The 21448-nt window shown below is 54.0% G+C and overlaps 2 protein-coding genes across 4 annotated transcripts; one reads left to right on the forward strand and one right to left on the reverse strand.

Annotated features, from left to right (window-relative positions):
* Positions 1–552: 552 nt before the first annotated feature.
* On the reverse strand, positions 553–6570 carry CIAO1 (cytosolic iron-sulfur assembly component 1). 3 transcript variants are annotated; one of them, XM_081068533.1, is made up of 7 exons: positions 6212–6557; positions 5554–5702; positions 5289–5400; positions 5093–5181; positions 4677–4878; positions 4026–4113; positions 553–3211 (listed from the first exon to the last, which is right to left on the reverse strand). In XM_081068533.1, exons 1-7 carry the CDS (start codon positions 6348–6350, stop codon positions 2971–2973), a joined length of 1020 nt encoding a protein of 339 aa, XP_080924659.1. In that variant the 5' UTR covers positions 6351–6557; the 3' UTR covers positions 553–2970. The 3 variants fall into 3 exon arrangements, with proteins under 3 accessions (XP_080924659.1, XP_080924658.1, XP_080924660.1); XM_081068532.1 differs by having other exon boundaries at positions 1593–3211; positions 4026–4125; positions 6212–6570; XM_081068534.1 differs by having other exon boundaries at positions 1599–3211; positions 4026–4059.
* Positions 6571–6656: 86 nt separating this feature from the next.
* On the forward strand, positions 6657–19598 carry TMEM127 (transmembrane protein 127). The gene is made up of 4 exons (XM_081068195.1): positions 6657–6819; positions 7197–7515; positions 15617–15781; positions 17291–19598. Exons 2-4 carry the CDS (start codon positions 7272–7274, stop codon positions 17596–17598), a joined length of 717 nt encoding a protein of 238 aa, XP_080924321.1. The 5' UTR covers positions 6657–6819; positions 7197–7271; the 3' UTR covers positions 17599–19598.
* The last annotated feature ends 1850 nt before the right edge of the window (positions 19599–21448 follow it).

Raw genomic sequence — 21448 nt, forward strand, 5'->3', positions numbered from 1 at the left:
TCCAAATTGTTCCCTTTCTCTAGCCTAAGGTCCTTGCAAAAAAGATTTTAACCACTGAACTTGCTTAGAATGAATACTAGCAGAGGACAAGTTGCTCTTTAGTCTGCCGGTGTGGAGGAGGATGGTGTTGGCAGCTTCTCTTGTGTCAGGAACCCTGGTCCCTGCTGCTACCCAGGTGTCAGCACCACTGCGGGAACTAACACTGAGCTGCAAGGACAGATCCCTGGGCAGAGGTTCCTCGGATCTGCAGCGCCCTCTGCTGCCCAGAAGGGGTGAGGACGCAGCCGCTGGCCCAGACCTTGGCACACTGATGCCGAGAGCCAGATCTGCACGTTTCCCTCTTCCAATGTTGCTTTCTGTTCTTCAGGAGTAACTGCATGAAATTGAAAGGTGATTCTCAAGGGTAATTTCTGTAGGTCAGCAGTTTTCAAATGATTTGGTCTCAGGACCCTTTACACTACAAAAATTAGGAACCCCAAAGAGCCTTTATCTATTAATAGGTTATAGCCATTGATAATTACCATATTATAAATTAGAACAAAACTGCATTTAAAAATAATTTGTTAGCTTTTTAGGAAAAATTACTTGCAAATCCAGGGAGAAAAGTGGCCTTTGACGTTTTCACTAATCTCGTTCCTGTTGGGTTTAATAGAAGACTGGGATTCTAGCAGCTGCTTCTAGTCTCGTACATTAAGTAATGCTGACTTCACACATACGAGGTCTGACAATTAAGTTCACGAACTCGACCTAGAAAAAGTGCTACACACCTTACTGCTGAATATCACTATGGTCACTTTTGAAGTCCACCCCTTAGGAAGCTATGCACTGATGCCAGAGCCTAGTCCACTTTTAAAAAAAATTTTGGAATGGCCATCAGAGCTGTCGTTGTATTACCAAAATGTCTTCAGTACTTCCTTTATCTTTAGGTAAAGAAGTCACTGGGGGCCAGATCAGGTGAGTAGGGAGGGTGTTCCAATACAGTTATTTGTTTATGGGCTAAACACTCCATCACAGACGTGTGAGCTGGTGCATTGTCGTGATGCCAGAGCCATGAACTGTTGGCAAAAAGTTCAGGTCGTCTAACTTTCATGCAGCCTTTTCAGCACTTCCAAATAGTGAACTTAGTTAACTGTTTGTCCAGTTGGTACAAATTCATAATGAATAGTCTCTCTGATTCATTCAAAAGAGGTTAGCAACATTGCTGCTAGTTCGTGAACTTAACTGTCAGACCTCGTACATGCAGTTGGGAAAGGGACTTTTTACATAGCTTTTCAGGAAACAGGCTATTTGGTACTGCAGCCAAGACTCCACAGTGGTAGTTTCTTACAGGCAGTGGGGTCTGAAACCATCAGTGAGCTTTCCAGACTGTTCCATTAAGACCTGTGGGTTGATCTTGCTCATGATTTCATCAAGTCCAGCGTTCATCACCTGGAAAATGCTGGTTCACTCAATCAGGTATATCTAACAAATGTCGATAGATTTCATCATACAAATCACATTAATCTCACCACTGAACTCCTCAGAAGAATCTTAAGCACTGGGGAGATGTCACACTCATGGTGGCAATACAAGTTCTACAATATTCTGATTTTCACTTGAAAGCTTTATTATTGGCAATGCTACCCATTTCCCTTGAAAGGCTCGTTTGTTTCCCAGAAAAATGTCTGCCAAGTAGACAATAAATAGCTGCTACTTTCAAGTAAAACTGGTACACCAAGAACACAGCTAATTCGGCATGGAACTCAGCTGTGTAACTGCTTTTCCTCGACACACTTCACTGTGCTCTCTGCACGCTGCCATCGGCACGGAACATGGTAGTTCCCACAGGTCAAGATTTAGTACAATTTGTACCGCTTCTATAAAGGGCAGTCAGTCCTAAGGGAAGCTGGCACTGAAGACTACGACTAGTTGGTGCCACTGCCGTGGTTCCTGCCAAGGTGTCAACAGCTGACTACGGCCCCAAGAGGATCTTGGGACCCCCAGGAATGTGCAGAGCACATTTTGAGAACCGTTCTAGGTACTGTCCCTGCTGTCTCCACAACCTACGGTCATGATTTCCATAGTGTCAATAATTAATTGAAGGCTGCAGCTTTAGGGACAGTCAAGTCAAACCTACTCGTATATGGAAGTGACTGTCAGAACTCGAAATGGAAAAATTGACTGCCTATGACGGCGATTCTCTACCTGTTTTCATTTTCTCTCCCTTAAGGAGTCTTATCAGATATCTTTGTCCTACCTGCCCTCACCATGTAAAGTTAATACCACATATGCCGTATACTACGAACTGTGGTCCCTTAAGGGGCCTCTGGTTATTGTCTAAGATTTTTTTGTCCCCCACCTAAACCACTTTTCAGCCCCACTGAGAATGATGGATGGCCCAACAACTCCCTTTTAGGGTTCACATCCTTCCCATTTATTTCCCAGCATTCCCCATGGGCACAGGAGGTGCACGAGGGCTTCTAAGGGAAAGCAGAGGTGTCTCACTCTAAACCAACCTACATTACAAAATCTTCAGTGTTAACTGAACATCTTCAATGCAACAATCTCCCCAGAAAGCAGGAAGGCAGGACTTATTTCAGAAAAGGACTCACCACAGAATTGTTTCAAGTTGTGAATGTCCTAATAACATAAAATCAGACTTGGTTATTTGTATAAAGCTTATAATTGCAGAAAGGTCTGAGATACAGCCCTCCTAGACAGTGATTACAAATGGTTAATGCACCCCACAAACTTGAACACTGCGTCCTAAAGCAGAATCTGGCACAGCCACAAGCTGCCGCTGTTCACAGCCCTCCGCCAGGGCCCGTGTCAAGAAGGGGAGGGAGTGGATCTGTGGCCCAGCATGGCTCCCCAGGTCCAAATGGAAGAGCCCAGTTCATCAAAGGCCAGGATGCGCCTCCAGGTCCTCTCGGGCGTGGTAAGTCCTGGACATTTTCTGGGGAAACATGATTCCGTCCAGACTCAGGTGGCTCAGAGGCCTTCAGGCCGCTGATACTTCCAGAAGGCCACCTCCCCATCATCACTGCAGGAGGCCAGGAGCCCCTGCTCTTTGGGGTTCCAGGCCACACAGTTGACATCCTGGGAATGGGCCTGAGGCAAGTGGGCTGTCAGGGAGAAGGTGGGCTGCTGAGGGTCTGAGCCCGGGTCCTCCTCAAACACTCGGATGGCATCGTCCCCACAGGCTGTAGCCAGCGCCCCTGTCAGCTGACACCTGGGAGGAATGCGTGCCATCAGTGTGGCTGCTGGTGGCCCCTCCCTCCCCGACCCAGCAAGCTAGGGAGCAGAGAGTGATTGTACAGTCCCAGGCCTCAGCTAAGGTCTCTCCTAATACATAGTCACAAACATCACCCTATAAGTCTTCAAGTGCTGCGGTCTAGGTTTCTCCCCATTGTAATTAACTTAAAAAACTACGTGATTCTGAATTGTACTTTTGTCACTGAGCATAAACAGTTTCTCTCGTCATGAAGCTTGCTCAACCAGTTTTTTCAAACCGAGATGTAACAAGCCAATGAAGTTTACCATACTTTACTTAAGTCTGTTTTTGTTATTCCCAAATATTTGCTAATGTAAACAAAGCTTAGACTTTGTTCTCTCGTTATTTAGGATTATTTCCTAGAAATAGATTCTTGGGTCAGAACTGCCCTCTGACTGACTGTTCCGTGTGAATGGTCTGGCTTCTGTAGCCTCCTCAGGGCAGAGCCAGTGTTATAAACTATACAACCCCAGCCATGAACCCACAGTTACAATAATGAGTATTTCTGGATGGTGCGATGCTGTGTGACCCCAAAGGCCGGTGTTGCCCTCACAGCCTGGGAGCTTGACGCAAGGTGTAGGCCTGGGTCTAAGTCTGTCCCAGGTCCTCTGACCGGGCCAGCCAGCTCTAAGCCAGCAGGGTGCATAGTGTGGCCTGTTCTGAAGAAGTGAGGGTGCTGCTCTCTGTTCCCATGCACACCCAAAGGGGACAGAGAGCAGCACTGGTCTGACCTCTGCAAACTGAGGGTGGGGGTGCAAGATAGAGGTCTTACCAAGCGACGTCGTAAATGGTCCTGGAGTGGAAGCCTGACAAAGTACAGATACATTTCCAGCTGGGGTCAGAGCCGCTGCACACCACCCCTGCACGACAGACTTCTGCTGAGTCCAAGACATGCCTGTGTCCTGGGCACCTCAAGGAGTAACAGCCCCACTGCACAGGAGATCCTAATTGCCCTCCCTCATGAGGCCCCATCGTCACTCCTCACAGATCTGCCTCACACTGTGGCCTGATTGATGTTTTCACAGCAGAATTCTGAGGAGGAAACGTCCTGTTCTTTAAGAACCCTTTTGCGGCAGACTGACTAGCTAGACTGCCACCCACCTGCAGCCCCACCCACCTGACTTCTTCCAAACTCTTCAGACCCTGTGCTCCATCTAAAGGACTCACTGTTCTAGTTAAGTCTAGGCTTTCCCACCTTTAATGCCTTGGCTCACGCCGTTCTATTTTCACCCAGAATTCTGGTCGTGTTAAAATCCTATGCACCCTTCCCTGGAGCTTTCCCTAATTCTGCCAGCACTCCCTGGTGCCCCTTGGCAGCACATCCCCCCTTCTGCCCCAATCTGCTGTGCTTTATCTACTGTCTCAGCCCTAGAAGCCTGTCAACCTCATGGACAGTCTCCTTCAGCTCCACCCTCTTGCTTACCTTGCTCGTTGCCTGGTAGATACTGGCGCCAAATGCGCACCGTACGGTCGTCACTGCAAGACGCCAGACGTTGGCCACTGGGGTCAAAGGCCAAGCTCCACACAGTGGACTCGTGGCCCTCGAGGGTGGCACAGCATACCCAGTCATCCTCTTCCTCCCGGTAGAGCTTCACTGTGTCATCATAGCTGGCAGAGGCTAACAGCTGGGGATGCAGGGAAACAGCACTTATGGCCCAGGAAGTGCCTGGGATCCCAATACTTCTCCCTGCTTGGACAGGCCAGTCCCAGGGAACTGTCTCTTCTTTGGTCACAGACAATGATCCCTGTAACACCTAGGCCGAGACGGAAGAGCAGAGGCCTGGGCCCGGCATCCACACCAGAACTCCTTCCCACCAAGATTTTCCGCAAGACTCTTACCTCCTGGCTTGGGTGCCAGACCACATGCTTAACATCCTGCGTATGGGAGTTGAGGACACTGACACATTCGTACTCATCTTCCTCATCAACTGTGGGAGGAAAAAGGAATGGAGTCCATGAGATGACCCCGTCAGGGTCACAGAGGCGGGTGTCTGTCCATGAACTCCCAACTGCTCCTGGAGGGACCTGGACTCACCTTCCCAGACCCACACACTCTTATCTCGGCTGCAGGTGGCAAGGAGGTTGCCAGATGGGGCCCAGGCCACTGACTTGATTTCATTTTCATGGCCCTCCAGAATGTTCACACACTGAAAAGGGAAGAGAGTCAAGAACCAACGGCAGCTAAGACTTCTGGGATGCTTCTCATGGGTACAGCCCAATGGGCCCAAGTTGACTCAGGTTTCTGAACCCGCTTTGGGGAACAAAGGAACAACAATCCTGGTCCCATCCAGCCTGGTTACCTCAAAGTCATCCTGGTTCTTCTTCCAAATGCAAGTGGTAGCATCAAAGCTGGCAGAGGCCAGGTAATTGCCGCAGGGAGACCAGGCCACCTTCCGCACAGTGCGCTGGTGGCCTTCAGAAAGGACAGATTTGCAGATCCAGCTGTCACCTAGAAGCAGAGAACAACCAGGCACTGGACACTATCAACGCCATCTAATAATGGGGGCTAGTACTGCAGCCAAACTGGGGCCAAGGCTCAACCGGTGTATTTCACAACACAACACGCTTTCAGAAGCAATAACTGACCTACTCCCTCTGAGGTGTCATCCTTCTGAAACAAATCTCCCGGTCGGGAATGATCAGTGAGTGGCTCCCCAATGCGCTCGGCATAAAACGTAAACTTCACCGTCCTCGCAAATCACTCCGCGGGCTACTTTCCACCGTGCTTTTCTCCTTCCCTTGCCTCAGCACTACCACAATTCCCCCCACAGCTCCACCTGTCTCCTGACGTTTGTGCGTCTAGTACTTGCCAGAAAAGTCTTTCGCAGAGTGGCTAACGTCCCCCTCCAGGCGGCCCGTCCCCCCTCGCCCCGGGCCGTTCTCCAGCCGGTGTCCGCCTGCCGCGCGCCGCCGCGTTCGGGGTCCCCGCAGCGGGCGCGCGCCGAGGCCAGGCCTTACCCTCCGTGCCCCAGATGCGGACTCTGCGGTCTCCCCCGCAAGAGGCCAGCAGGGTTCCGGCGGGGTTCCAGGCCAGGAACCAGCAGCGCGAGTCCGGGTGCGCCGGGACACGGCCCAGCAGCACCAGCGAGTCTTTCATGGCTGCCCGGCGCAGAACGAGGAGGAGGTGGCAGAGTTTCGGCCGCGGGTCCCACGGCTAAGGTGTCCACGACGCCCCCTTGGCCTTCCGCGACCACCTCCCCGGCCGCTTCCGCCCGAGAGCGGGGGTCATTCCGGAACTGAAGTGCCTGAGGCTGCGGCCGCGCTACCTTCTGGGAGTTGTAGTCGGCCTCCCACTCTCCGGCGTAAAACTTTGCGGTACTGCCTCGAACTACCAGTCCCGTGAGGCCCCGCGCAGGGAGCCGGCGGCGCGCCGGGATGTGACGCGCGCGGGACGGGGCGGGGAGCCCGAGGAGGCGGAGGCAGAGGCAGAGGAAGCCGGAAGTGGGTCGTACCCGGGTCGGTCCGGGCGTTGCGGTTTTGGGGCCCGGGATAGCTCGGCCCCAGGCAGCTGAAGAGCCCGAGACGGAACAGAGCGGCGCCATCCCGGCTCTGAGGCCTGCTGACTGGTGAGAAACAGCGGTCGGTGTGGGGAGGGTCCTATCTGGGCAGAGGTCGCGACCCAGAGCGCCGGTCCAGCATCCGGGGTTCCGGATTCCCCGCGGCCCAGCAGCCTGGTCCTTCTCCCCTCCGTGCCCTCCGGCCGAGACCCCGGGTCCGGGCCTCTCTCCCACCAGTAGCCCACCCCGCACCGGGTCTGCCCAGTTCCCAGCCGGCCCCGAGCGCTCTCCGAGTCCTCAGCCCGCACCTCCATTGCAGGGAGCGGGTCCCCGCCCCCTGGATCCTTGCAGCCCTCCCGTGTCCGCTCGGGCCCAGCCCCTACCCCGCAGCCTCCGCTGTCTGCCCCGGCAGCCCTTTTCCCCCACTCGCCTTCTCCCTGAAACAGGCAGGCTCTGCGTGCCCCGCGGAGGTCGGCGGCGACCAGCAGTGACCGCGGAGCGACGGCGGGCGGCCCCTGGGCATGTACGCCCCCGGAGGCGCCGGGCTGCCCGGCGGGCGCCGGCGGAGGAGCCCGGGAGGCAGCGCTCTGCCCAAGCAGCCGGAGCGTAGCCTGGCCTCGGCCCTGCCGGGCGCACTTTCCATCACGGCTCTGTGCACTGCCCTCGCGGAGCCTGCCTGGCTACACATCCACGGTGGCACCTGTTCCCGCCAGGAGCTGGGGGTCTCCGACGTGCTGGGCTATGTGCACCCAGACCTGCTGAAAGGTAAGGGCGCTGCGCGCTGGCCGTCGTCTTCCTGGGCGATCGGGGCTCTTCCGCGGGGTGGGGAGCAGAAGAATGTGGTGTGGCTTGAAGCTGAGACAGCCAGGGCCAAGACTTGGTTGAAGGAAACAGCCCCCCATTCCTGCCTGGAGTTCATTCCCACTGGATGGCTCTATTTGGGGTCCCGCCCCTCATTAATTAAGATGTTATTCAGCCGAGCAACTGCTCTTCCCGCCCTGCTAATCCGGACTGCTGCTATTTTAGGATTCTGCCGGAGGAAGGAGGAAGGGCGCTGCGTATGGAGAGAAGATAAGGTGCTAGGCATTACAATTAGCTGGTCCCTTCGAAAGAGCCTGTGGGATGTAGGAAGGTTTCTTTGGGGCAGCTGATTGATGGAGAAAAAGGAACTTTTAATACCGCTGGATTTTAAAAGCTATTTTTGAGTTCTGCAGTAGTTGGGTTTTCATTAGAGAAAAGGGAAGTCTGTTATTTTCAATAATCAGGAGTCAGTTCCAGCCTTAGTAAAGCACTTGGAATTTGGTTCTTGGAACTATATATGTGTGAGGCAAGCTTGCCGTGCTCATCATGCTTCCCAGCAGGTGGGCAGAAGGAGGGGGAAAGGGACTGGTCTCCTTACCGGACACAGGGGTGGCCACGACCAAGGGGTGCCTGTCCCAGGGAGGCCGTAGCTGCTCCTGTCCAGCCCTGTGTGCAGCAGTGAGGGTACAGGCTGTGCGGTGTGAGGGCACTGCCTGGCTTTTACCTCGAAACTGCTCAGTGGACCCCACACGGCCCTTGGCCCTTAGTAACAGCACAGCCTGTCACCCCATGGTCTTTTTTTTTTAAAAAAAGATTTTATTGGGGAAGGGGAACAAAACTTTATTGGGGAACAGTGTGTACTTCCAGGATTTTTTTCCAAGTCAGGTTGTTGTCCTTTCAATCTTAGTTGTGGAGGGCGCAGCTCAGCTCCAGGTCCAGTTGCCGTTGCTAGTTGCAGGGGGCGCAGCCCACCATTCCTTGCGGGGGTCGAACCAGCAACCTTGTGGTTGAGAGGACGCGCTCCAACCAACTGAGCCATCCGGGAGCCAGCGGCAGCTCAGTTCAAGGTGCCGTGTTCAATCTTAGTTGCAGGGGGCGCTGCCCACCATCCCCTGCAGGACTCGAGGAATCGAACTGGCAACCTTGTGGTTGAGAGCCTGCACTCCAACCAACTGAGCCATCTGGGAGGCAGCTCAGCTCAAGGTGCCGTGTTCAATCTTAATTGCAGGGGGCACAGCCCACCATCCCATGCAGGACTTGAGGAGTTGAACTGGCTGAACTGGTTGAGAAGTTGAACTCAACCTTGTGGTTGAGAGCCCACTGGCCCATGTGGGAATCGAACTGGCAGCCTTGGGAGTTAGGAGTATGGAGCTTCAACTGCCTGAGCCACCGGCCGGCCCACCCCCATGGTCTTTTGAACCATTTTTGTAGGTCTTTATTATTCCTCCCTGTGCCACTCCCTGACTGTAATGCCTTCCGGATGTTTGCTGCCCCATGTCTCAGAATCCCTTCCTATTAGATATCTTCATGTTGTTTCTTTAAGGACTCATGCACTGGGATTTGGTGAAAAGCTCAAGTTCTCCTCTGGGCCTTGGATTACACACCACTTCTGCAGGGCCAGATTGAAAAGCTCTATTTCTGTGGCCTAATGTTGTCTTTCTCCAAGAGTTCTCTGACTGTTTTTCATCTCTTTTGGTTTTTTAAGGATTTAGGATGATTTTTGTAGAGGACAGAATGGGGGCTTCTGGTTTGTTTTCAGGTTCCTCCGTGCTGATAGCTTTCTCTGGGTTGGCTTGTTAAGACAGAAGTTATATACACGATGGAGGCCTTGTGACATGCAGCTTTTTCTCTGGCGTGTGTCTGATGGCAGAAATGCCATCAAGCTGGGGCGGAGTCTGGATGGTTGTCCCTCAGCGCATTCTCCTCTCCAGCCCTCTCTGAAGCGCGGATGTCACCTTCCCACCTCTTCATCCAGATCTTTGCACTGATTCCCTGCTGTTTCAGTGTTTCCAGAACCTGGTGTCACCTGCAAACTGAGAAAGTTCCTGATACTTCTCCCTTTCAGGTCATTTTTGGGGAGGCCATGTGATGGAGGGAGAGGCAGTCTGATCCCAGGTCCTTATTTCAGAGATCCCAGAAGCTGTGTCTCAGAGAAGTGAAGTGGTCCCTCCAGGGCTACACGGCCGGGAGTGGCAGAACTGTGTCTGCCTCTCGTCTCTTGACTCACTATAAAATGCTGCTGTCGCCTTTGTTTTGTATCCTTTGTTTGACTGTAGCTGACTTGGAATCATCTCAGGATTATTCCATCTTGGTGTGCGTCCTTGCCAAAGGCATGTAAGAAACCAGTTCTGGCTGCAGGCTCTCCTTCGTTCGCATCCGCTTACCCTTCGTAAGGAACTACTCGGGCCAGGTTTTGTCTTTCGGAAGGCATGTTGCCTTACCTTTATATTACGTTTGCCCATGAGTTTTGGGGACAGTCCCAGCCTGCTGTTTGTGGCCATGTCCTTGGCCATTGCAAGCCAGGAACACTTGGTGTCCATCTGTAAGAGTGTTGGCATGGTCCCTCATGAACTGTCATAGAAGGTGGCAAGGAGTCGGGAGGTCCCTTATTGCTTCTCTTCTCCTTTTTGTCTCTGTATCTGTCTTTTTTTGGTACCCAGTGAGCTGTCCTGTGTGATTTTGCTGATCCTCAGCGCCTAAGAGATGTCCTGGCAGGGATGCCAGGTCTGGTCCCTATAGATGCTTCCAGAGGGAGGACAGACCCTACCAGATCTCTTCAGGTGACAGGGAGTCCTGTTTCTCAGGCCCCTGCCTGGGGCGAGGCATTGTGCCCAGCACACTCCATGCCTGGCTTTAGTTTCTCCTACCAACCCCTCATTTGGTAGGTGCTGTCCTCACCGCCACTTCATAGCAGTCTCCGGCTCAGGAAGGTCGGGTGAGTTGCTCAGAACCACACTGCCCGTCTGCGTGGCGAGGCCTCCACCCTTACCGCTGCCCCGGCTTCTTTCTGCTGTCAGAGCCGTCCAAAGCTTACTACTTCCCATTCTACTTGAGTGTTCTCACAAGCCCCGCCAAAGCTGTGCTTCTGACCCCTGTGGCCTCAGTTCTGGCTTAAGTTGGTGATGCTGAGGCAGGACTACTCAACCTCCCTCTGTCACTCGCAGGGCCAGAGCCCCAGCGCTCAACCAATTGCATCCTGAACCCTCCCTCTTCTCGGGCCCAGGCCGCTAGTGCCCCAAGCGGGGAGCCCAGATCATCGTTCCTCCTGTGCCCCAATCCCCCACAGCCTCTCAAGTGTGGCCAGCAAAAGACAGCACTGACAGCAGTCTCCAGAAGCAAGAGAATGAGGAAGTTGGGGATTGGGAGTCAGATGAATCATGAGTGACTCCAAGCCATGGGAAGGTCAAGGGCCATCAGGGAGGGCTGCATGCCTGGGGCCCGTGACTGGTGTTGCTGGCACTTCCTGGTCCTGGGGGGGCCTGTCCTCTGGCAGCTAGGCAGGACCGGTGGTGTCTGGTGGCGGCCCAGCCAGGCAGTAGGGGCCCTGTTGGTATGCTGTGTCCTAGGCCTGCCTGGAAGCGAGTCACCGTGGGGAGAGGCAGTGCAGGTAGGATGGAGGGCTGAGTGCTGAGAAGGATGGCGCTCACAGGGGCTCCGTGCGGGAGCGGAGGAGAGAGGGGTCAGAAAATGGAACTGGCCAGAAGCCACTTTAATCTTCCTGCCTCTGCCTGTTTGGGTCAGGAGGAGGTGAGAGCAACGAGCAGGTAGACGGAAGAGCCAAAACACATCCTGCTCCATGACTCAACCAGTAACCTTGGGCAAAGTTGGTGCCTTGGGATCCTATTACACAGCAGCTGCCTTTTTCCCTGGTGACTGGAGGGGACAGTCGAGCAGTAGCTACCAAAATAAACAGGCCACAGCTGGAGGACCAATTGTCCTCTCTGCCTTACCAGAGGGTGGTGGGCTACACTGCTGGTTTGAATGTAAATGAAGATCCTGCCCCACGCACCACGTCTCCCCACAAAGAACATAATGTCTCCACGACACTGGGGGTTCTGTTTCCCTCTAGCAGCCCTCTCAAAGGTGCAGATATTCATGGCCCTCCCTGCCACGCTGATTGAATGTCTGACAGGGAAGGAGACAGAGACACTGAGCTCCGGGCCCGGGGAGCCTCAGCGGGTTTCTAAGCGAGTCCGGGACACTGCCTGTCTGCTGTGTGCTGACACCTGACAAAAGGCGGCTTGCGCGGTGGGGCAGGCTCCTGGGTGTGTGTTCGCCTCACACCAAGGGAAGTGCACATTGGCTTCCCCACGAAGCCTGAGTGGAGAAAGGCAGACAGGTTGAAAGAAAACCGGTGAATTTGGGTCCTAAGCCCCGTGTACTGCGTCATCACTCTGGATCTAGTTTCCATCTTTCGGTCTTAGGTCTGCCCCCCAAAGACTCCATCTGTCTTTCCTCTGCCTTCAAGGTGGGCAGCACAGAAGAGGCTCAGCAGAATTCATGCTTCTTCCCCATCTGCTGCAGGCTAAAGACCTCCCAGTGCATGAGATTTCCATCCATTTCTCCCCATCCCTCCTCTGGACAAACACCATTTGATGTCTCTGAAGTGTTGAGGGCCCCCAAATAGGACCCACATTCCCAGGAGGCCTGAGCTGCATGGAGCCCCTATCGGTCAGTCAGCTCTCCCCTTGGGATACTCCGTCTCTATTTCTGCCCCTGAGTCTATCCATGCCTCTGCCACCTGCCCGACGGTTCTTGTCCTCCCCCCTCCTGCTGATGTGATTGTTTAGAACCTATATGGGCTTCCTTTGGGCTCCTGGAGAGCAGGCATCTCACCAAGAAGCAGCATGCAGGCACAGAATACCTTCAATCTATTAAGTGGGTTTCTAGGAGGCCAGGCTCCAGGGCAAAGGCTCAGTCTGGCTTTGGTGGGCTCTTGCTCTGGCCCACGCAGGCCGACACCTGTGGCTGAGGAAGTCTCAGCGTAAGGAGAAGGGCCCGCCAGGGCTGACACTGCTGGGGGCCAGTATGGAGGAGGGAAAAGTGACAGTGCCGGCTGCTGCGTGTCTCTCCCCCTGCGCCGCAGTTTAGATGGGGCAGGAGGTCCAGCCTTCATTTGATGGAGGAGAGAGCGGAGGCCAAGGGCGGCTACGTGACTTGCTCAGGTAATGCATGCATAGTCTGTGGTCGGGCTAGGATTTGGTGCCAAGCTCAGTGCCTTTCTGGTGTCCCCATTGCTTCCAAGAGCTGGGCTCTGATGGCTGCAGAAACTTAGACCACACCAGGCAGGTTTTGCCCAGTAATTCCCAGGATGACCACTTTGCATTGCTTAACGGCCCAGACCTGCTTTGCCTAGAAGGGAGTTCGTGCTCCCAGGTGTTCCCTCAGGGAGCTCAGCAGCTGCTGGCTCTGAGGCTGGTGCTGCTTTCCCGTTAACTTTTGACCCTGGATTCAAATGCAACTCGAGAGCATTTGGTGGATTATCTCCATCAGGGAAAGATAAGATGGCTAAATCTGGTGGTTGGTGATTCCGAGCACCGTGGTGACTGGGCGCCTGCCGGGTGTGGAGTCTAGCTCTGCGCTGTGGGACCCGGAGGAAGTCACTTAACTTCCTGCAGCCTCCGGGCCCTCATCCGAGCGCGAGATGGATCCCCAGAGCAAATGAGACTGAACTAAGATAACGCTTGATGTGCTGCATAGGCTATTCCTGAGGGGGACACCTCTGAAGCTTATTGTCGTGTGTGACTCCTCTTTATTCTTATAACAAATGTATTAGGAAACACGAAGTACATGGGAGTGTATGTAATAGGTGTGCATTTTAAAGGATGAGAATAACATGAACACTTCGTTCTTACTGCGCAACCTAAGAACTCTCTTTCAAGCCACCGACTGTTACTTTTTTCCGTTAAGACAAGTCATTCAATGAAAACTTGGTTTTTAAGAACCGCGGTTGAAGGCCACTCCGAGTGTAAATTGAGCACAGCCTGTTGCCAGTCCAAGCGTGGTGCCGCCCTTATTTCCGGCGCCCGCCCGCCCGCGTGCCTGCAGGTTACTCCGAAGCAGTCAGTGCCTTTGTCCTGCCCCATCCCTGCCTCCTGCCACGTGGACCCCAAGAAGAAATCTCTGGGAGCTTTTCCCAGTGTTCATAATAAAGCCAGGAGACAGCCCAGCCAGGTTCCAGGAGCTTTTCCTTCCCCAGGCGTCCTGTCAGTCTTAGGCCGTGCAGGGCTGGACTAGGTGAGGCTGGGCCGGCTGGCTGGCAGAGCCAACGCACAGGCAGGCCGCATGGCAGTAGGCGATCACCAGGCTGGATGCTTGGACCCAAAACAGATGGTCAGCTGACAGGAGAGTGACTGATAGCTGTGAGGACAGCTTAGTGGGTGACCTGAAGCCAGATTGCAGCATGAGTCTGGTGTGGGCTCAGCCACCATCTGGTGAATTCTCAGCCTGACAGAGGGAAGACGAGCTGTCACCAAGGCCCAGGAGCGGCTGGTATCTCTGTGGTCTGTGGTGTGGAGGAGGCCTGTGCCCGAGACCCCACGATACAGTGTCTGGCGGTGTGAGTCTGCTTCGTTGGGTGCAGGTCCCCGCCCCCCCCCCTCGTACTTGGACTTGTCTTCTCAGTTCGCCTTCCTCTAGGCCCAGGAGCAGTGTTTCTTAGAGTATAAGGCTTGGGCTACCCACATAGAAATTACCTGGCTGCTTGTTAAAATCCAGATGCCTAGGCCCTCCTCCAGAATCTTGGGGGCCTGGGAACGTACTTTCGGCCAGCTCCCCAGTGACTGTAACGTGCCCTGAGAGAGAGGACCTCTCGGCCTGAGGTCCGGACTCGGGGAAGGAGCCTGTAGTCTAAGTCCTGCCAGCCCTTTCCAGATTTTCTCAGTTCCTCGGTGACCAATGACCTAAATGAAAGCACAGCTTGCCAGTGGCTGGAATGGAGGAGGAAGAGGAAGTTAAGGCCCATTTCCTACTATATATTAAAGCCTACAGCAGCTTCTTTTTGGACCAGCCTTTGTTTTGTCTGTGTGTTTCTGGAAGCTGTGGCAGTTTGCACGGATATCACAGGGGTCCGACAGTGTTGTTCTCTAGACAAAATTGAAAACAAACAAGATGGTCTTACGATCCTAGAAGGAAATCTAGGTTGCTCTGTGCGTCTGGTATGCAGTTGTCATCGTGGGCTCTCCCTTCCCCAGGACCCCGGGGACTCTGAATGTTGGGTCTCCTGTTTCAGCATCTTCCTTTTCCTTGCTTCACTCCCTCACTTTGGTGGACTGTGCACCCCTCAATGGCTTTGCCCTCATTTTAGATGGTATTTGGTAGGTCGTTTCTGAGTCTCGCCTTTTGTGCTGTAAATCTAGAGGCTTCTTAGCCTTCCCACTTACGGCTTACACTTCAGCTTATCTATCTGTTGAGTCAGTTCTAAGCAGCTCTAAGTCCCTTTCCAGTTTCCAGAGTTGTCTGGCTGGCCCCTCTCCTCTTTGTGTGGGTTTAAATTGTTTTGTGTTAGTAGTGTCCGGGGAGTGAACAAAAATAAATGGGAAAGTCCAGTCCAACATCTTTCCTAATTTATTTAGTATTCTCTTGTAAGGACCCATTTCTCCAAATGGCTTCGTCATCTTTTTGAACAGAAAGGGGATGAGTGAGTTTCTGGATAGACAGTCGACATTGACCGGCCTCTGCCCTTGCCTCTTGGGCCGCCTTCGCTCAGAAGTCGGTGGGTTCTTCCTGCAGCCCAGAGCGTGCTTTAGCAGAATGTGCTGATGTGTGGGGTTACTTGTCGGGGCCTTTAATACCGGTTAGAAGAGCGGCAAGTACAACGAAGTGGACGCCTGCACTTAGACTGGGTTTGTTGGAAGGGAAGAGCTGAGTGCGTGGGAGCAGTGACCAGGGTTCCTGTCTGCTGATTCGGGGGCTGGGCCACCTCCTCATGGCCAGCAGGGAGCAGGAGCTATGACCACTCCCCTGGTTCCCCAGGACTGTGACGGTGGGGGACAAACCCCTCCCGCCGGGATATCCTGCTCCAGGGCGTTGCTTGGGACGCTGAAGATCTGGTTCTCCCCCGCAGATTTCTGCATGAACCCCCAGACGGTGCTCCTCCTCCGGGTCATCGCCGCCTTCTGCTTCCTGGGCATCCTGTGCAGTCTGTCCGCCTTCCTTCTGGATGTCTTTGGGCCCAAGCATCCAGCCCTGAAGATCACCCGTCGCTATGCCTTCGCCCACATTCTCACAGGCAAGCGGGGCCTCGCCCGGTGGGGGCGGGACTGCCAAGGGTGGGCACCCTTTCTGGAGTTCCACTGGGGTTTCTCTGAGCAGACACCAGTCCACGTGCTCCTGTCACCTCTCGCTGTTCCCGGAGCACTGGGCGTGATAGCAGCTTGCTTCTGTCATTCGCACGTACGAGATCTGACAATTAAGTTTGTGAACTCATCCTAGAAAAAGTGCTACCTACCTCACTGCTGAATATCCCTATGGTCACCTTCAAAGTCCTCCCCTGGGAAGCTGTGCACTGACACCAGCGCCTAGTCCACCCTTCAAAGCAATTTTGGAACTCTTTCTGGAATGGCCATCAGAGCTGTCATTGTATTACCCTTGCTGTCCTGAATGTCATCAAAATGTCTTCCTTTCAATATTTCCTTTATCTTCGGGTAAAGAAAGAAGTCACTGGGGGCCAGATCAGGTAAGCAGGGAGGGTGTTCCAATACAGTTATTTGTTTACTGGCTAAAAACTCCCTCACAGACAGCGCCGTGTGAGCTGGTGCATTGTCGTGAAACAAGAGCTGTGAATTGTTGGCAAAAAGTTCAGGTCGTCTAACTTTTTCACGCAGCCTTTTCAGCACTTCCAAATAGTGAATTGGTTAACTGTTTGTCCAGTTGGTACAAATTCATAATGAATGATCCCTCTGCATCAAAAAAGGTTAGCAACAGCGTTGCGGCAAGTTCACAAACTTAATTGTCAGACCTCGCATACCAGGCGGACCACAGCTCACTTGGCTCAGTTGTCGGGTGAGTGAGGTTGGAATTCCACAAGGCATCTCACGGCTCTCCAGGAATTGGATTCAAAGCTCAGCCGGGCTCCTGGGGCCTGGAACGAGCAAGGAAGGACCCAGTGTCTGTGTGTCTCCCTGGAGTGCACGGTCTCATCAGGTTCTTCCCTGCGTTCTGCCACTTTCCCGCAGATACCATGTTTCCCCGAAATAAGCCCTAGCCGGACAATCAGCTCTAATGCATCTTTTGGAGGAAAAATTAATAAGACCCAGTCTAAAATATTTTACTATAATATAAGACCCGGTCTTATAATATGATATGATATGATATGATATGGTATAATATAATACCGGTCTTACATTAGTTTTTGCTCCAAAAGACGCATTAGAGCTGATTGTCCGGCTGATTGTCCTGTTCAGGGAAACAGGGTCGCCTTCTCTGCTTGGAAGTGCTCCTCCCATCCCCCACCCCTCCCTTCTGACTGGGATTGGATCTGTGTGGCACTGACTCCATCTCCCAAAGTGCCTTCAGGCTCCCAGTGACTCCTGGCAGCCCTCATACCCCGATTCCAGATTCTTCAGATGGAGAGACCCACTCGCCCAGATGGGGCCCGGCATCTGTCCCCAGCTCCAGCCTGAGAAGCCCACAGCCTAGAATGCTGCCCCTTGGCAGGGCTGGCCAGACAGGTCCTCTGCCCCTGAGCTTAGGGTAGAGAAGCTGCAGAGTACCTGCTAACCCCCTTTCTGTCCCCCAGTCCTGCAGTGTGCCACCGTCATCGGCTTTTCCTACTGGGCTTCCGAGCTCATCCTGGCGCAGCAGCAGCAACATAAGAAGTACCATGGGTCCCAGGTGTATGTCACATTTGCCGTCAGCTTCTACCTGGTGGCGGGAGCTGGTGGAGCCTCCATCCTGGCCACTGCAGCCAACCTCCTGCGTCACTACCCCACGGAGGAGGAGGAGCAGGCGCTGGAGCTGCTCTCTGAGATGGAGGAGACCGAGCCCTACCCCACCGAGTACGAGGTCATCAACCAGTTCCAGCCGCCCCCAGCCTACACGCCCTGATGCCAGCGGGCTTTCCTCTTCCGCAGCCCCGCCCCCAGCCACAGCGCTTCCCGCCCGCCCCGGGGGAGAGGGGGAAAGCGCCTCCCGCAGCAGGCTGGCGGGTAGGACTGACAGTTTTCACGGAGCCCCCCCAGGAGGGCCTCTGCCTTTTGGCCATTCCCCTGTATCTCTGCTCCGGAAACCTGGGGTTCACGGGTTTCATATCGTGCACTGTTTCCCCTCTTGCCACCTTCCAGTCCCTGAGGTCACTAGTCATTACCAATCAGGGGTGGTCATACAAGTTTTCTCCCTTCATGGGCCATATCTTTGAGACCAGAACTTTCCTTGGGGAGCTACTGACTGTGGACAGTCCCAGGTAGAAGAAGTGTCAACAGGGCCCAAGGGAAAGGGGACTGTGCCCTGCAGCCTTCATGGTCAGCATTTGTCCCACAGCTGCGACCCGGGGCCGACCCTGTGCCCCATCCTTCTCGGAGTGCCCAGTACCAGGCCACCCGCTCCGCAGGAGTCTCTGCACTTTAGTCTTCGGACTTCCCATCCCCCGTGTTCTGCTTTGACGGAGACAAGCAGAGCAGCTGTGCTCCCCGCCCTGCCCTGCCCTTGGTGGCTGGAGCCTGGGCAAGGAGAGCAGCAGCGCGTGGGCCCGGCCTCGGGGTGCCCAGAAAGGATCAACATGAGGGGCTGAATCTCCCCAGCCCCCTCACCTTTTAAAATGTGGGTGGTTTTAAAAGGAAAAAGCAAAACCAAGCCACGGCAACAATAATCTCTTTTTAAACTAGTGGCAAGACTTGTCCTTTTTCCTATATCTATCCCATTCTTTTGGGCTCTGCAGTGTTTTGGGCCACGGCTCCTTCCAGCACATGGTAGCTGCTCCCTGACTGTCCCCCAGCAGAATGCAGCCCTCTTCCCTCTCCCCTGCCACAGCCTCCCTGTGGAACCCAGAGCCCCAGCAGCGGGGGGCTGAGGACTGTGGCCTGGCTGGCCGGCCAGCGTGGTGCTCCTCAGGACTGTGGCTGAGATGGAACCTGGCCTCCGTGTGGGGACGGACCAGAGCAGGGCAGGAACCCACAGCCTCCACTCCGGAACCACAACCGGCGGGCCTGATGTGTGAGACGGCAGACCTGTCTGTGTCCTGCAGGCTGTGTGTCCCCTAGACTGTGACTTGGGGCAACGCTTGCTGCATGCCCCCTCCCCTTCTTGAATGTACTCTGGGCTTGCGTGTGCTACTGGCTCTTTCTGGCCCAGCTATCACTCTGGCTTCCCTGTTTGCCACACATGGCTTGACTGAATTTTCTGCCATGAGATCTGGGCATAAAGTGGGAGAAGCTCGAGACCTTGCGTGTGGATCCCGACAGCCAGGCTTCTTTGGGATCAGTGTCCGGTGCCGAGCCAACAAACACATGGACCCCAGTGTCCTCCAGACGACAGAGCAAGCACGGAGAATGGGCGCCACTGTCCAACTCTCCAGGAAGGCCTGGCATGGCTTGTCCTTCGGCTGGGCTGCCTGCACACACGCCCGTGGGTGGTGCTGACCGCGTCCACACATGAGGGAACAGCTGCCTGGAGTTCACTCTGATGCCCAAGTGTGTCCCATGGCAGCTCTCACACTTCCAGACTCTTCTCTCAGGCAGTGTGTGATACCCACGCAAAGCCAAGGAACTGTATTGTCTTTCTGTCAAGTCTGAGTTTGTCTTGGGCAGATTTCCAGGGTGTGGGCAGCTCTCGCTGACCACGGGTGTCTGAGGGGCAGACCGGGCATTGGACACGCATGCTAAAGTGACCAGTCATCTCACGAGGACCCAGACGTGACCCTGTGGATTGTTCCTCCTGATTTGGAACCCACTTTTAATTTGATTAGCTTCCCACGTCCCTGGCCTTTCTCTTTTCCCCTGCCATCCTGACACTAATAGTTTGTCATATAAATTTCCCTGGTGGTTTTGTTTTTTTCTAGGAAAAAAAAAATAAAAAGCAAAACAAACAGAAACCACAAATACGAACGTAAACACGAGTGGCTTCTTGTCGTTTTTCTGTCGCAGTTTCCGTGAGTTGGTCTGTTCCCTTCCTCTTAGAGAAGCAGGAGAAACTGATGAAGTGTATAATTTAAAAAGCCAGAAGGGAGGGCACGAGTCTACTCTGTGCGAGACACTTCCACTTGGATGTACCTGTGACCGTGACACCTCCCACGGCCAGGCCTCCCGTCCAAGTGCTGGGCTTCGCCTGTCCCCTCGGCGTCCCCAGTGAGCTGCAAAAGAGAACACCAGCCCTTGTGTGGGGAGAAATAGACCCCAGGGCTGGGACCTGCCAAAGAAACCGCTTCCTTCTGAAATGGTGGGGAGTGGTTGCTCCTTTCCGGGTAGAGGCATTTGGGTGCCAACTGTCTGGCTGGAACGTGTGGAAGAGCCTTCAGTGTCGGTCCCTCGCATGGCTCCCTCCAGTCATTCGTTCATTGATTCCCTCATTCCTACAATCAGCTGACACGCTGGGCCCCAATGTGCGTCATGGTAAAAGAGCTTAGGGCTCCCTTTGAGGAGCAGTCTGTCTGGTGGTGGCTCTTTATGCCTGGGAAGAGCACATGTCTTTCTTGGGAGCTGGCAATGTATTCTGTCTCATTTCATTTCAGAAGTTTACAAAGGGCACTTGTGTACTGAGGCACAGTGAGCGGAACGTGACGTCCCCCAGGCCCCTGTCTCCAAGAGCTTATACTCTCAGGAGACCGACTTGTTCACAGAAAGGCAGAGTGACATAAGTGATCTAGAGGACAGCTGCGACAAGGGCTGTGCTAAGAGGGACACTGGTTCTGACTGGAGTGAGTACGACAGGTTTCATGGAGGCTGCTGGAGCCTGGTTTAATGTGAGAGGGTACTTCGAGCTGGGCTGGGGGCAGCTCCTGCTGAGGGACAAGCAAGAGCAGGGGCACAACTGGTGGCCAGGATGTGGCGAGAGCAGAGGTTAGAAAGGTGAGGGGCCCATGAAGGCCAGATACTGTGGGGGAGCCCAGGAAGGGTTCTGCAAACGGGAGGGACCAGGTTTTTCTTAATGACTGCCTACAGTGTGAGGGAGGGTTGGCCTGCCGTGAGTGGAAGGGTGAGGGCATGGGACGTGGGCCTGCGTGGGAGATGGTGTCGAGCTCTGGAACCTGGCTGAATGGGAAGAGGACGGCAGTCACAGTGCGCCTAGGGCCTGGTGGCTCAGCAGGTGTTGAAGTGGGGAGCGCAGGAGTCCCAGTCCCTGCCAACCAATCATGAGATCGAAGGCGGAGCCGGTGGTGGCGGCTAAGGGGCTTCTCATGAGAAGATGCAGGATGTGAAAGGGCAGCAGAGAACCTGCAGGAATAGAAGAGGAATATTTCCACCTGGGGGGAAAACAGCTTTGGTATGTTAACGAGTCTTTAGCTGACATCTCCCCCACTCTCAACGACTAAATTAATGAGTCACAAGGTTCTGTGGGGAGACATAAAGGAACCAATAAACTTTATGGCCCTTGTTTTCAAATAGCCTAGAATCTTCCTCTTTTGTGGGAGCTGGATGCTAATGGAGGCTGGGAGGTACATGGGAGAAAATGTCACCTCTTTAAGTGGGACCCCCAAGGGAAGGCACTGTGTTAGGGACACGAAAACTAAGATGTCAGTTCTTCACTGTAAGCTTTGGAGAAAAATGCTTGGCTTTGTTGCTGGGGCCAGGGGGTGGGCCGTTTCCTCGGGAAAGATGTCACTGGTGTCTTAGAGCTGAAGGATTTGTGTTGTCCTGGTCTGCCCTCTCAGCTGAGGGGAGAAACAGCACAGTGGATGGTGAGGGGCTTCATGAGATGTTCAAAGAGAGACGAGGCCCCACAGCCCAACTGTGTGTCCCAAAAA

The sequence above is a fragment of the Rhinolophus hipposideros genome, assembly GCF_964194185.1.
Source record: "Rhinolophus hipposideros genome assembly, chromosome: 12".
Classification (NCBI taxonomy): domain Eukaryota; kingdom Metazoa; phylum Chordata; class Mammalia; order Chiroptera; family Rhinolophidae; genus Rhinolophus; species Rhinolophus hipposideros.

What these genes read in the sequence shown, in the direction of transcription:
- CIAO1 (XM_081068532.1), bottom strand. Translation starts at nt 6,350, where the DNA reads ATGAAAGACTCGCTGGTGCTGCTGGGCCGTGTCCCGGCGCACCCGGAC. An exon ending in AGAACCAGGATGACTTTGAG is followed by an intron (nt 5,401 to 5,553) that starts GTAACCAGGCTG and finishes TTCCCTTTTCAG; the next exon opens with TGTGTGAACATTCTGGAGGG. An exon ending in TCTGGCACCCAAGCCAGGAG is followed by an intron (nt 4,879 to 5,092) that starts GTAAGAGTCTTG and finishes CTGCATCCCCAG; the next exon opens with CTGTTAGCCTCTGCCAGCTA.
- TMEM127 (XM_081068195.1), top strand. Translation starts at nt 7,272, where the DNA reads ATGTACGCCCCCGGAGGCGCCGGGCTGCCCGGCGGGCGCCGGCGGAGG. An exon ending in GCACCCAGACCTGCTGAAAG is followed by an intron (nt 7,516 to 15,616) that starts GTAAGGGCGCTG and finishes TCTCCCCCGCAG; the next exon opens with ATTTCTGCATGAACCCCCAG. An exon ending in CTTCGCCCACATTCTCACAG is followed by an intron (nt 15,782 to 17,290) that starts GCAAGCGGGGCC and finishes TCTGTCCCCCAG; the next exon opens with TCCTGCAGTGTGCCACCGTC.